The sequence below is a fragment of the Oryctolagus cuniculus genome, chromosome 14 (genome assembly GCF_964237555.1).
Source record: "Oryctolagus cuniculus chromosome 14, mOryCun1.1, whole genome shotgun sequence".
Taxonomy (NCBI): domain Eukaryota; kingdom Metazoa; phylum Chordata; class Mammalia; order Lagomorpha; family Leporidae; genus Oryctolagus; species Oryctolagus cuniculus.
The window spans coordinates 58380989-58396432 of NC_091445.1; the positions used below are offsets into that span (position 1 = coordinate 58380989).

Genomic DNA, 15444 nt, shown 5'->3' on the forward strand with positions numbered 1-15444 from the left:
GAGTAGAACTACTAGGCCAGAGATTGTCAAGTTTATAAACTAATAGGCCCAATTTAACTACAGACTTTATTCCATTTTTTCTTTTTAATTTGTCCATGTTGGATGCTTTGTTTGGTCATTTATTTTGAAAATTTTCAAATATGTAGAAAAATGACATTTACCAGGACTTGACAGCTGTGGACATAACAGCTATTATGGCACCTCCTTGTTGAACACTTTAGCATGCATCTCTAAAAATAAGAGTAGTTGACATTCTTAATGATTATGCTACACTGATTCCTCTAAAAGTAATTAAAACAACCACTGAGTTGTATTTCCATAGCACTACGCCACCAGCAAGTAAACAGAAATGGACGCTAATAGTACTAATAACTGTTCCCTGTTCCTTAGAAAACAGAAACTGAACTAAACAAGAACAAAATGTAAATTGGTACTGACCCATCCAAGAAGCTCTTATGAATTTGTAAAATGACATCATCCTGTTCTTTGGGCAGTGCTGACATTTTCAAAAGGGCACTTCCATTATGGCAGGACCAACACCATATCTGCAGAGGGGAATACAGGGTGGTGAGGCAGAATATTCAACATCCAGCGGGGGAAAGGTAAGCTGAGCATTTAAATTCACACAGGGGAACTCATAACTTCAGTACAAAATGACTGGATATATTCATGTTTAGTAAGCCAGGGAATATTAAGTCACAATGAAAAAGACTGACTCCGCCTTTAAAAAAAAAAAGCAGGGCCGGCACTGCAGCTCACTAGGCTAATCCTCCACCTGCGGCACCGGCACCTCGGGTTCTAGACCCGGTTGGGGTGCCAGATTCTGTCCCGGTTGCTCCTCTTCCAGTTCAGCTCTCTGCTGTGGCCCAGGACTGCAGTGGAGGATGGCCCAAGTGCTTGGGCTCTGCACCTGCATGGGAGACCAGGAGGAAGCACCTGGCTCCTGGCTTCAGATCAGCGCAGCGCGTTGGTCACAACGCACTGGCGGTAGTGGCCACTTGGGGGGTGAACCAACAGAAAAAGGAAGACCTTTCTTTCTGTCTCTCTCTCTCTCTCACTGTCTAACTCTGCCTGTCAAAAAAAAAAAAAAAAAAAAAAAAAAAGGCGCAAAACAAAATAACAGGTCTATGCAGTCAGACTCAGACTTGCTTAGGATCTAACATACATCCTTTGACAAGGGTTTAGTGCTGTTAATCTAGATGATAACATTTTTGTTACTAGGACAGTAGGTATCACTGGAGTGCAGCTTACTATGTGTCAGGCATTTTACTTGTTAACTTTCATGGTCACTCCCTCTGATCGATATTATTCCCATTCACAGCATGAGTCTTAAGAGACTGCAAGATTTCCCCACACTGTATAGAAAGTAGCAGCAATCTAACTCTAAAGATCTTGCTCAACCTGGATGACAAATGGAGTAGCTCCCCTTATCCGAGAGAGAATGGAGAGCTGGCTATTCAACATACAGAGAATGAAACTTGTACAGCAAGGCACTGCACTAGGCTATAAGAGGGCATAAAGATGACTAAGATACTAAGTCTATCTTTGCAGCCTACACTTTCTTTTTTTATTTATTTTTATTTTTTATTTATTTTTTGACAGGCAGAGTGGATAGTGAGAGAGAGAGAGACAGAGAGAAAGGTCTTCCTTTGCCGTTGGTTCACCCTCCAATGGCTGCAGCAGCCAGCGCACTGCACTGATCCGATGGCAGGAGCCAGGTACTTCTCCTGGTCTCCCATGGGGTGCAGGGCCCAAGGACTTGGGCCATCCTCCACTGCACTCCCTGGCCACAGCAGAGAGCTGGCCTGGAAGAGGGGCAACCGGGACAGAATCCAGCGCCCCGACCGGGACTAGAACCTGGTGTGCCGGCGCCGCAAGGCGGAAGATTAGCCTAGTGAGCCTATACTTTCAAAAGGGAAATACACTTCCAAATAAAACAAAGTAGGATGTGGCAAACAGCAAGAGAATTTCAAAGAACAATAAAGGGAGGTCAAAGGACAAAAAAATCAGATGAGTGACCATGAGTAAGAGGTCAGGGTGTGTCAGCTATGTTCTGGATACTTTGGGTGTTTGTTTTGCAGGAAGAAAAGGAAATTAAAAATTATCTTAGAGCAAAGTAATCCACCAATGGAGCCTGTAGTGGAGGAGAGGGCAGAGCAAGTCGGGTGGATGACACAGTTTTAGCCTCTGTGCCCTGTAAAAGGCCTGGTTATGTGTTGGGTGGCTAAGGTCCAGCCCTTGCTTTGCCAGCCAAACCACCCGCCTTGGCACAGAGGTAAACCTAGAGGAAATGAATGTCTTTTGTAATTCAGCTGCACACAGATGTCACTCTTTTGGCATTCATCTGCTATGTATAAAGCATACACTGTATATGTTAGCAGTATCTAGGTGGAGAGTTAAGAGATCAACACAATAACCCAGGCAATAGTCTGCACTGCTCTTAGATTGTCAGAGAGAGAGAGAGCTGGCACTTAGTAGGCTAAGCCTCCACCTGCAGCACTGGCATCCCAAATGGGTGCTGGTTCAAGTTCCAGCTGCTCCACTTCTGATCTAGTTTTCTGCTTGTGGCCTGGGAAAGCAGTAGAAGATAGCCCAAGTGCTTGGGCCCCTACACCCACATGGGAGACCCAGAAGAAGCTCCTGGCTCCTGGCTTTGGATTGGCTCAGCTCTGGCCATTGTGGCCATTTGGGGAGTGAATCAGTAGATGGAAGACCTTTCTCTTTGTCTTTCCCTCTATCTGTAACTCCATCTCTCAAATAAATAAGTAAATCTTAAAAAAAAAAAAAATAAAGACAGAAAAAGAAAAAGAGGAACCGGGTTGGGCTTTCTGGGGAAGATGCTGAAATCAGCACTGGCATGTTGGCTAGTACCAACAGAGGATACCCAAATGAAGACACTTAGGAGGTCCCAACATGAGAGTTCTTATCTAAAGAGAAGAAGGTGATGGCCAGCTGAATGAAAGAGATGATAACCCACCCACAGACCAGTGTGAGGAGAGTGTCACAGAACTACTTCAGGAACTGTCAGGAAGAACTCCTTTCAGACCTGGCCATACTTTAAGATTCATAATGGGCAGAAGAAGTATTAGAATACTGAGATGAACCAAAGGGCCCCTTGCAGTTCTCTTCTACCCTTTGCCTATGTCGTGCTAAGCAATGTGCAGAAAGCACCACAGCTTTCAGCCCTCTGCCAAAGGTGCATTTTTTTTTTAAAGCTTTATTTATTTGAAAGACAGTGTTACTGGGAGAAGCAAAGACAGAGAGAGAGAGGTCTTCTATCTGCTGGTTTACCGCCCAAATGGCTGCAACAGCCAGAGCTGAGCCAATCCGAAGCCAGAAGCCAGAAACTTCCTCCAGGCCGGCGCCGTGGCTCAACAGGCTAATCCTCCGCCCTGTGGCGCCGGCACACCAGGTTCTAGTCCCGGTCGGGGCGCCGGATTCTGCCCGGTTGCCCCTCTTCCAGGCCAGCTCTCTGCTGTGGCCAGGGAGTGCAGTGGAGGATGGCCCAAGTCCTTGGGCCCTGCACCCCATGGGAGACCAGGAGAAGCACCTGGCTCCTGCCATCGGATCAGCGCGGTGCGCTGGCCGCAGCACGCTGGCTGCGGCGGCCATTGGAGAGTGAACCAACGGCAAAGGAAGACCTTTCTCTCTGTCTCTCTCACTGTCCACTCTGCCTGTCAAAATAAATAAACAAATAAATAAATAAAAATAAATTAAAAAAAAATAAACTTCCTCCAGGCCTCCACCTGGGTGCAGGGACACAAAGGCCTGGGCCACCCTTTGCTGCTCTCCCAGGCACATTAGCAGGGAGTGAGACTGGAAGTGGAGCAGCCGGGACTCGAACTGGCACCATATGGGATGCCACCACTGCAGGTTGGAGCCCTAACCCATGGAGCCACAGCACCGGCCCCTAGCTGATGCAGTTCACTAGAATAAAGAGGTGGGGGTACACTTAGCCATAATTGGGTGACAGAAATTAAGTGCTCTTAAGCTTTTCTATCTCTTCACCTGGACAAACAAAACAAAACAAAAACAAAACCACAGACCGTTGGTGATATTCAGCCATAACTCACTTTTCACTGGGGACAAGTATAATGATAACCTCCAATCAATTGTTTCATTTCAGGGTGGGCAGCTGTTGCAGCTGTGAACATGCTGGTTATATATATCAGAGTGCCCAGGTTCAAGTTCCAGCTCCATTCTCAATTCCAGCTTTCCTCTAATTTACACCCTGGGAGGAAGCAGGTGATAACTCAAGTACCTGGTTCCTTCCACTTAATTTGGGAGAACCAGAATGAGGTCCTTGATCCTGGCTCTGGTCAGGCTCAGCCATGGCTGTTGCAGGCATTTGGGGAGTGAGCCAGCAGACAGGAGACTGATCTCTTTCTCTGCCTTTTCAATAAATTAAATATGTGTTTAAAAAACAATAGTTTCATTTCATCTGAAGCATGGAGGGATAATTAACTCTCTTGTTATCCTTCATTTGAAACAGTAAATAGAAACAAGCAAAATTCCTGGTCAGAGCAAGACTTCTCCCAGGGAATTTAGAAAAAAAAAAAAAAAAAAAGTCATCCCTTATGGCAATACATAAAATTTCTCTCTGGGAAAGAACCAGAGTTCTTAGTAGGAATTACTAACAATAGGCAAGAGTCAGAGTGCTAATCCCATTTATTCTTTTTGAAAAGGGGAGCTTATTCATTTTTTGGTACATTTTCAAGTGTCTCTCTTAGCAGAGTCAAAGACAAAGCTAAGGAGAATATTTACAATCAAACATGAGAAAGGAGTGCAAGGAGCACTAGGGAGGTAAGAGGACCAAGACAGGACAGTATGTTCAAGGCGAGGACAGGGACTTAGAAGAAAAAAACGGGAGGATGTAATCAGTGTCAAAAACTGCAGCAATGTAACGAAGTGGGGCCATGTGAAGCTCAATGACTTCTGGGAGGGTAATGCTAGCAGAGTGGGGGAGTACAAGTCATGTTGTAAGAAATGAGTGAATGATGGGCTCTTTGAATACGTCTCCCAGTATAGGGAAGGGGAACCAGATAGCAGCCTGTTAAAGAAAAACTTCCTCAGCTTAGGTGAGGCTTGAGGATGTCTACAGGAAGAACAGACTATGCTTTAGAAAGATAACAACGGTTAGGAGGCAAGCTGAGGAAAGAGAACAAGCACACAGCGCTGGCTCCAGACAGAGCCATCCCGAGCTAGGCAGAGGTTCAGATTTGGATTGAAGGAAACAGAAGCACAGAGAAACAGCAGGAGGTCAAGAAGAAGGAAGCTGAGGAAGTTCTTATCACTGTCCTGGATCTCACTGACGTAGGGGACAGGTCATCAGTGAGAGTATGAGAGGTAAGAATGATTCTACAAACTTAGAGAAGGAAAATATGTTTTCCCAGGGAAGGATGACACCAGAACCACAAAGAGTAGAAGTTGAGCCTAGCTGAGTCATGGCTGAGTCAAGGCAGCAAACAATTTTCACAGATCCCGCTACACAGTCTGCTACTTGGTTTGAAAAACCTACAGCAATGTTCATTAGCTTGAGTTTTTTTGAAAAAAGATCAAAATGCAAGAATGGGAGAAGAGCAGATCAAGGAGGCCTACATCTCTACAATGGCACCAAGTTCTGACTGAACTGAGCAACCACGCAGGTCTTCATGGAAAAGGAATAAGTTAAGGCAGGGAAGATTAGGTTTGTAAAGAAACAGAGATATAGAAATACTCTGTGGTAATGACTGCACAACACTGTGAATATACTAAACATCAATGGTGATAAATTATGTTACATGCATATTAGATTTTTTATTTAAAGATTTATTTATTTGAAAGGCAGAGTTATGGGGACACACACACACACACAAAGATCTTCCACTGGTTCACTCCCCTAAATAGCCACAATGGCCAGAGCTGGGCCAAGCCAAAGCCAGGGGGCAGGAATTTCTTCCAGGTCTTTCACACGGCTGCATACGCCCAAGGACTTGGGATATCTTTTGTTGCTTTCCTAGGTGCATTAGCAGGGAGCTGAATGAGATGTGGCACTAAAAAAAAAAAAAAAAAAGAAAAGAAAAGAAAAGAAAAGAAAAGAAAAGAAAAGCCAGTGCTGTGGCAGGTAAAGCCACCGCCTGCAGTGCAGGCATCCCATATGGGTGCCAGTTAGAGTCCTGGCTGTTCTACTTACTATCCAGCTCTCTGCTATAGCCTGGGGAAGCAGCAGAAGATGGCCCAGGTGCTTTGGCCCCTGTACCAGAGTGGAAGACCTGGAAGAAGCTCCTGGCTTCTGATCAGCGCAGCTCCAGCCATTGAGGCCATTTGGGGAGTGAACCAGTGAATGGAAGACTTCTCTCTCTGTCTCTGCCTCTCTGTAACTCTGCCTTTCACATAAATAAATAAATCTTTTTTAAAAAAAGATTTATTTATTTATGTGAAAGGTAGAGTTACACAGAGACAGAAAGAGAGGTCTTCCATCCGATGGTTCGCTCCCCAATTGGCCGCAATGGCTGGAGCTGCGCCGATTCGAAGCCAGGAGCCAGGAGCCTCCTCTGGGTCTCCTAAGTGGGTGCAGGAGCCCAAGGACTTGGGCCACCTTCTACTGCTTTCCCAGGCCATAGCAGAGAGCAGGTTCGGAAGAGGAGCAGCTGGGACTAGAACTGGCACCCATATGGGATGCCAGTGCTTCAGGCCAGGGCTTTAACCCGCTGTGCCACAGCGCTGGCCCCCAAATAAATAAATCTTACAAAAAAAAAAAAAAAAAAAAAGAAGCGGAGCAGCTGGGACTCAAACTGGCACCCATATAGAATGTCAGAATTGTAAGCAGTGGCTTTACCTGCTTTCCCAGAGCACCAGCCCATTATGTGCATTTTACCACAATTTTAAAACATTCCATAAATGGTGCTGAAAGCCCTTCATAATCTAGCCCCAAACTCTTCAATCTATCACTCCCCATGTCCCTACCACGTATTAACTGCTATTGTTGATGCAAGTGGTCATATGCCATATCCTAGGGGAAATGTTTTATGCAGGTCATCTCACAGACCAGTCACTCCCAAGCTTTCTGTTTTTAGATCCCTTTAACATTCTTAAAAATTACAGAATAGCCTAAAGAGCTTCTGTTTATGTGTTAGTTATTGATATTTGCCACATTAGAAATTAAAACTGAGAAACTTAAAAAGTATCAGTATATTTAAAAACAATAATAAACCAATTACATGTTAATATAACTAACATTTTCTATCAGAAAAAAAAATTTAGTACAAAAGTGGCATTGTAGGACCAGCATTGTGCACAGTGGGTTAAGCCACCTGGCATCCCATATGAGCACTAATTTTGAATCCCAACTGCTCTACTTTCGACCCAGTTCCCTATCAGTGTGCTGTAGGAAGTAGTGGATAAAGGCCCAAGTACTTGGGTCCCTGCCACCCACATAGAAGACCTGGATGAAGTTCCTGGCTCCTGGCTTCTACCAGACTGACCCCTGCCTGTTGCAGCCATTTTGGGAAGTAAACCAGAAAATGGACGATCTCTTTCTCTTTCAAATAAATAAATAAATCTTTCAAAAAAAGAAACATAGCATTGTTTTATAATTTTGCAAACCTTTTAATATCTAGTTTAATAAAGCCTTCATTTTCCTTTTTTAAAAAAACTACTCATTTGAGAGGCAGAAAGAGAAAGAGATACAGATAAAGAGAGAGCTCCCTTCCACTGGCTCATTCCCCAAATATCTACCACAGCCAGGGCTAGGCCAAGTTGGGAACTCAATCCAGGTCTCCTATGTGGGTGGTAGGAACCCAAGTATTGGAGTCAGCTCCTCCCAGGGTGCACATTAGTGGGAAGCCAGAATTAGGAACAGAGACAGGACTCACACTCAGGCACTCCATAATGGGATACAGGCACTGTGAACAATAGCCTAACCTCATGGCCAAAATCCCTGCCCCAAAGCTTAATTTCCTTCTCTGCTTAACAAAAACAATACACACAGAGAATGAGTAAGTTCAATAAAAATGACAGAGGAAGAAAAAAGACAAGGATGCGGCCAGAGAGGGGCTTGTGAACACTAACATTACTTAGTTATCTTATTTTCTGAGGGTCTGCTTAAGAATCTGATGAGTTATATGCTAAACAAGAAACCACTAATCTAGATCACTTTTTTATTTCTTTTTATAGATCACCTTAAGGATGGGGTTCTCAACTTGTATTTTGCTCCTGAGACGACATGTGGAAATATCTGAATATTACCTTTTATTGTCATAGGTTCAGAGGATATTACTAGCATCTCAGAAAATGTCATTGGCAGTAATGGTATTAAATATTCTACAACGACAGCCCTGAAAACAAAGAATTATCTGGCCTGAAATGTCTGTAGTGCCTATGGCAAGAACCTGGGACTTAAAAACAAAAAATAGGGGCCGGTGCTGTGGCGTAGCAGGTAAAGCTGCCACTTTCAGTGCCGGCATCCCATATGGGCGCCAGTTTGAGACCTGGCTGCTCCACTTACAATCCAGCTCTCTGCTATGGCCTGGGAAAGCAGTGGAAGATGGCCTTGGGCCCCTGCACATGCATGGGAGATCCGGAAGAAGTTCCTGGCTCTTGGCTCCGGATCAGCACAGTTCCGACCGTTGCAGCCATCTGGGGAGTGAACCACTGGATGGACTCTCTCTCTCTCTCTTTCTGCGTCTCCTCTCTGTGTAACTGTGACTTTCAAGTAAAATAAATAAACCTTAAAAAAAATAAATAAAAAATCAGAACTCTGCAATACTGATCATTTTAAAGAAAATTGAAATGACTGCATTTTCTAGGCTAAGGTTCCTAATTCTGTCAACCTCCAATAAAAAAGTCTTTTAACTTGCTTAAGGTGATTTTTTTATGATCTTCATGTTCTAGTCAGATAAAAATCTTACATTAAAAGAGAGAAATCTTGATTGATTGATAGTTCTGAATTCACTGGCTAGATATGTACATTTCATCTTGTATAACACTAGTATATTGTCCACTCGAGAAAACTCCAGCAATAACTTTCAGGACATATAATTAAGATGTAATGAATACACTGTCTCACAGTTTGTGCCTAAGTTATGCTACTGGTTCTACACTCAGTTCTACTTTTTTTTTTTTTTAAAGAAAACTTAATATATATATGCTTACTCATAACTGACACATAATAATTGTACATAAGTATGGGGTACAGTGTGATATTTCTTTTCTTTTTTAAAAATTTATTTTATTTATTTGAAAGACAGTGTAACACAGAGAGGTAGAGACAGAGAGAGAGGTCTTCCATCCGATGGTTCACTCCCCAAATGGTTGCAACGGCTGGAGCTGCACCAATCTGAAGCCAGGAGCCAGGAGCCTCCTCTGGGTCTCCCACGTGGGTGCAGCGGCCCAAGGACTTGGGCCATCTTCTACTGCTTTCCCAGGCCATAGCGGAGAGCTGAACCAGAAGTGGAGCAGCAAAGACTAGAACCGGCACCCATATGGGATGCCGGCGCTTCAGGCTAGGGCTTTAACCTGCTGCGCCACATCGATGGCCCAGCGTGATATTTCAATGTATGTATATAATTTGTAATGATCCGAAGCTAGGCGCTTCTTCCCGGTCTCCCACACAGGTGCAGGGGCCCAAGCACTTGGGCCATCCTCTACTGCCTTCCCGGGCCACAGCAGAGAGCTGGACTGGAGGAGGAGCAACCAGGACTAGAACCTGGCGCCCTTATGGGATGCTGGTGCCGCAGGCAGAGGATTAACCAAGTGAGTCACAGCGCTGGCCCCAGAACATAATTTTTTAAAAAGAAATATGTTATTTATGCTAACATATAATGTTAAATAAATATTAAATTTATTTCAGTTTGAATTTCTAATATGGCAAACATCAACAGTTACAAAACCTCTTAGATCTTACTAAATTTCTAGGAATATAAAGTTTTGAGGCCAGAAAGTCTGAGAACTGCTACTCTAAATCAAAGATGCAAACTGGTGGGACATGAGCCAACTCTGGCCCCAAGACTTTTTTTTTAAACATTTGCATCAGTTTCATATTTTCAGAGATCAAGAAATTCACATACTAATTAATATCTCTGGTTTCTAAAAAATCAAGACATCTGGCAACATTCAGCCCTCAACCTCACATGGCACAAACCAGTTGGTGCTAAAGAGCTGCTCCCCTGGAGCAGGTCGAGAGTCCCTGGCTCACTGCAAGGGCCACGCTCATTATCTGCCTGGCTTCCATGGTTTCTGGATGTAAGAACCTTTTCCACCACTTGCCTCCCGTCTGAGAATGAACGTTTTGGTGAACCAGCCATGTGCACAGCACAGCGTTTACTTACAATTCTTGTTTCTTACTAAATTCCCTCTAGGCTTGGCAATTCTCAACAACTAATTAGAAACTCGAGTGACTGCCGGAGTCTTGCTTTCTTTGATCAGTGACACATTCAACATAGCTCTCATCCCATTCTATTCTGTAAAAACTAATAAGTAATCCATGTTGTCTCTGGGAGAAAATACAACCACCACACCCATGAAAGATTTCTAGTGTGGACCAAAAAGTATCTTAAATCCGACTACCCTTAGAGTGGTCAGCTCAGGTTCAATATGATTTAGGTGCTAAACAAAGCTCGCTCTCAACCCCAGACATGTCTGTCATCCTCTTCTAAGTTGCTTTAATGCCTCTGCTGAACACTCAAGTGTGTGTGTGAAAATTTTAGAATTCTGTCCCAGGGAGCCTCATGTTTAAGAGACTTCTCTAGGGAGTCCCTAAGATATTTTTGGATCACTCTTGGATAGAAGACAAACTCACTAGTACAAAGCCAAGTGCTTTAAGCAGGATCATTTTGCTAGGCTGGGCCTCCAGATGCACTTACTGGTATGCCATGACCCTGAAAGCGCCGCACATCCTCTTCAGGAAGAGGGGTGGGGACAACAAAGTATGCTGGCAACCTAGAAGAAAGAGATGTCATCAAATTTTAGTACTACATTTAATTCAAAAAATATGCAAGCTCACTTCAATGAATGTGAGGAAGCTAAGCAGAACCATTTAAACTATGATGAAGACCATATTCCCCAGCTAGGAAGAACCTAGACCAGTTTTCGGTTTGGTGCAGAGTACTCTGGCCAAATCAGTCAGGAATCTGAGTTCATATCCTAGCTCTGCCTCTGTTCCTGCACAACCTTAAGTAAGTTATTCCACATCTCTAGGTCTAGTTCCTCTTCTATAAAATAAGGGGACTGGAAAATGTGGTATCAAAAATACATGAATTCCAAATTTGGAAGTGATATTTCTCATAGTATCAATTTTATGTTACTTTCAGTTAAATAATATTAAAATCAAGAATTATGAGATGACTGCTGCCTAAATATTTTATTAAGTGTTCTAGAAACAAACATTTAATAGCTATGAGCCACATACTGCTCCAATTACTTAACTTGAACACTGTTCTAATTACTTAACAGGAATTGTTCACTTGATCCTCCCCAACATTTCTACGAGGACACTATTATTATCTCCATAATATAGATAAAGAAACTGTGACCCAATGCTGCTAATTCTTCCCAGGTTACACAATAAGCACACAGGGGCTGGTGCTGTGGTGTAGTGGGTTAAAGCTGCCGCCTGCAATGCCAGTATCCCAAATGGGTGCCGGTTCAAGTCCCAGCTGCTCCACTTCTGATCCAGCTCTCTGCTATGGCCTGGGAAAGCAGTAGAAGATGGCTCAAGTGCTTGAGACCCTGCACCCGCCTGGGAGACCCGGAGGAAGCTCCTGGCTCCTGGATTCAGATCAGCGCAGCTCCAACCGTTGGGGCCATCTGGGGAGTGAACCAGCAGATGGAAGACCTCTTTCTCTCTCTGCCTCTGTCTCTCTGTAACTCTGCCCTTCAAATAAATAAATAAAAACTTAAAAAAAAAATAGGAAACTTAGTCTCTAAAAAGAAGAAATCTGTTAAGTAGTACATGGAAAAATTGAGTTTTCAGAATTTGGAGATCAAAGGTATCATCTTTTAGTCAGCAGACGTGGGTTTCTATGAATAAGAAACATGCCTAAGTTCTATTACTATGGGGCTGTAAATATTTCTCAAAGAGCCTAAAGCAAGCCTGAAATAAGGTAGTTATGGAATTACAATGGAAAATAAAGAGGTGTTTGTATGCATACTGCATTTTTTATGTCATTCTAACTAAGCATCAAGTCATGCGAAAGATGGATTTTCAGAATTAAAGAGATTGGAACTTGGGGCTGGCGCTGTGGCTTAGCAGATAAAGCTGCTGCCTGCAGTGCCAGCATCCCATATGGGCATCAGTTCAATTGACTGCTCCACTTCTGATTCAGCTGTCTTCTATGGCCTGGGAAAGCAGCGGAAAACAGCCCAAGTCCTTGGGCCCCTGCACCCACGTGGGAGACCCAGAAGAAGCTCCTGGCTTCTGGCTAAGGATCAGCACAGCTCCAGCTATTGTGACCAATTGGGGAGTGAACCAGCAGATGGAAGACCTCTCTCTCTGCCTCTCCTTCTCTCTCCTGTGACTCTGATTTCAAATAAATAAATCTTAAAAAAAAAAAAAAAAAGAGAGAGAGAGATTGGAACTCAAATGTGATCAAGCTGGTAGTCCTAATCAATGTATATGGGATAGAATAACAAATAAACATCACCATGGAGATGTGGGAAATTATCAGAAAAAAAGCCTAGCTTTTTCAATAAATTTCAAGAATATGATGATATGAGAAGATTAAGCAATTTAAGAAACTGATTAATCAATTGCAAGATAGCAATCTCATTGAATTTTGATTAATAATTAAATAGATTCAAAAAATGAAAGAGAAATTGTTCAAAAAATTTTAAGCAATTGTGTTCGCAGCCGCTGCCGCGCCACCATCACTCCCTAACGACAGCACCACCTCTCACTCACCGAGCTGCAGCAGCAGAAGGGGGATATAAAGACCTGTTATATCATAGCTCCTACAAAGCACACTGCCTGCAAACTGACTGGTGGTAAAGCACCCAGGAAGCAACTGGCTACAAAAGCCGTTCGCTGTAGTAGAGTGCGCCCTCTACTGGAGGGGTAAAGAAATCTTATCGTTACAGGCTGGTATTATGGCACTTCGTGAAATTAGATGTTATCAGAAGTCCACTGAGCTTCTAATTCGCAAACTCCTCTTCCAGTGTCTGGAGCAAAGCAAGAAATTGCTCAGGACTTCAAAACAGATCTGTGCTTCTAGAGCGCAGCTTTTGGTGCTTTGCAAAAGGCAAGTGAGGTCTATCTGCTTGGCCTTTTTGAAAACACCAACCTGTGTGCTATCCATGCCAAACATGTAACAATTATGCCAAAAGACATCCAGCTGGCATGCCGCATACGTGGAGAACTTGCTTAAGAATCCACTATAATGGGAAACATTTCATTCTCAAAAAAATTTTTTTTCTTCTTGTTATTGGTAGTTCTGAACGTTAGCTATTTTTTTCCCACGGGGTCAAAATGTACCTAAGTATATGATTGCGAGTGGAAAACAGGGGACAGAAATCAGGTATTGGCAGTTTTTCCATTTTCATTTGTGTGTGGATTTTTAATATAAATGCGGGGACGTAAAGCATTAATGCAAGTCAAAATGTTTCAGTGAATAAGTTTTAGCAATTCAACTTTATAACAATTATAAATAAACTTGCTAAATTTTTCTGGACAACGCCAACATTTGGATTTTTTAAAAACAAGTAAATTTCCTATTGATGACAACTAAATGGTGTTTGTAGCATTTTTATCATACAGTAGATTCCATCCATTTACTATACTTCTGAGTTGTCCTATATGCAAGTACATGTTTTTAATGTTGTGTGTCTTCTGTGCTGTTCCTGTAAGTTTGCTATTAAAATACATTAAACTATTAAAAAAAAATTTAAGACAGTGGGGAAAATCTGACTCCTAACTGGATATTAAGGAATTAATGTGAAATATAAAGGTGTGATGATGGCTTTAGGGTTATATTTATAAAAAATAATTGTTCTGGGGATGGTGTTGTGGCGTAGCAGGTTAAGTCTCTACCTGCAGTGTCAGCATCCCATTATGGGTGCTGGTTTGAGGCCTGGCTGCTCCACTTCCAATCCTGCTCCCTGCTAGTGTGTCTGGGAAGACAGTGGCAGATGGCCCAAGCATTTGGGTCCCTGCACCCATGTGGAAGACTGGAAAAAGCTCTTGGCTCCAGGCTTCAGTCTGGCCCAACCCTAGTTGTTATAGCCATTTGGGGAGTGAACCAGTGGATGGAAGATTTCTCTCTCTAACTCTGCCCTTCAGATTAATAAATTAAAAAAAAAAATCCTTTCTTAAGTGGCCAAAGAACGATGTAACTTTTCTCTAAAGAGAGATAACTTCCACTTTGCTTATGGCCTTGTCCAAATACTTATGCAGTTTGTGGACTGAAAAGACTTCCATAGCTTAGGCAGCTCATTTCAAGAGCCTCAGGTGGTCACTGACTTCATACATTAGAGTGTTAATTGTTAAGTTAACAACAGGAATCACTGTGCACTAACTCCCCATGCAGGACCTGTCCTCAACGAGTTGTACTGAGAGTTAACTGTAAAACCAGCGCACACACACCCACACAAAATGTTGAAATCTTTACTTAGTATAGAGTTTGGTCTTCTGTGTACAAAGTTATTTGAAAATGAATCTTAATGGAGAATGGGACTGGCAAGGGGAGAGGGAGGAGGAGGAGTAGGAGGAGGGATTGGGAGTGTGGGTGGGAAGGCTGATATGGTAGGAAGCATAACTATATTCCTAAAGTTGTACTTATGAAATGTGTATTCCTTTAAAAAAAATCCTTCTTTCTTAGAGATAAATGCTGAAATATTTATGAATAAAATGTGATGAACTCTGGGATTTAACCCAAGGGTGGGGGAAGTAGGCAGACAGAGAGAAAATGGAGTTAGCTATGAGTTAATAATCGTTGAGCCTTGGTGATGGATAAATTGAAATTCATGATATCTTCATTTTAAACTGTTTGAAATTTTTTAATTAAAAATTCTTAAAGGTAATTTAAAAAGCAAAAGAGTTCTCATAAAACTAATGTAAATCTAATTTGGGAAAGTACTGGTCAAGGCTAAAACATCTCAACAATTGTTAGAATTGTCAAGTATATTTGGCTTTGAGTTATGAAGCACTTGAAATATTTTTATATCTGCTTGAATGGGTGAGCAATGAGGGGTCCGTCTTCAGGTATACTCCAGTAAAAACCTCATCACACATCAACAGCTCTCAAATTCAAGTTACCCACTGAAACCACACAGGAAGATTAAAAAACTACCAATGTCCAGGCTCCACCCCCAGAACTATTCAATCAGAAGCTTAAAAGCTCCAGGAATGCAGTAAGGATAAAAGCAATTGTTCTAGAAGAACAAAGTACACAGCAGCACCATCTGTAGCTTATTATGAAAGCAGATTTCCAGGCCTCACCCAACCTCCTGACCCAGAACCTGCATTTTACCAGG

General features: G+C 42.7%; 1 protein-coding gene across 1 annotated transcript in view; it reads right to left on the minus strand.

Annotated features, from left to right (window-relative positions):
* MTMR12 (myotubularin related protein 12) overlaps window positions 1-15444 on the minus strand; it is a 102641-nt gene that overhangs the window by 20987 nt on the left and 66210 nt on the right. The window contains exons 8-9 of the mRNA XM_008262096.4: window positions 10842-10917; window positions 439-545 (exon numbers count right to left, since the gene is read on the minus strand). Of these exons, the coding sequence (XP_008260318.1) occupies window positions 439-545; window positions 10842-10917 (183 nt within the window). The remainder of the gene's footprint in view (window positions 1-438; window positions 546-10841; window positions 10918-15444) is intronic.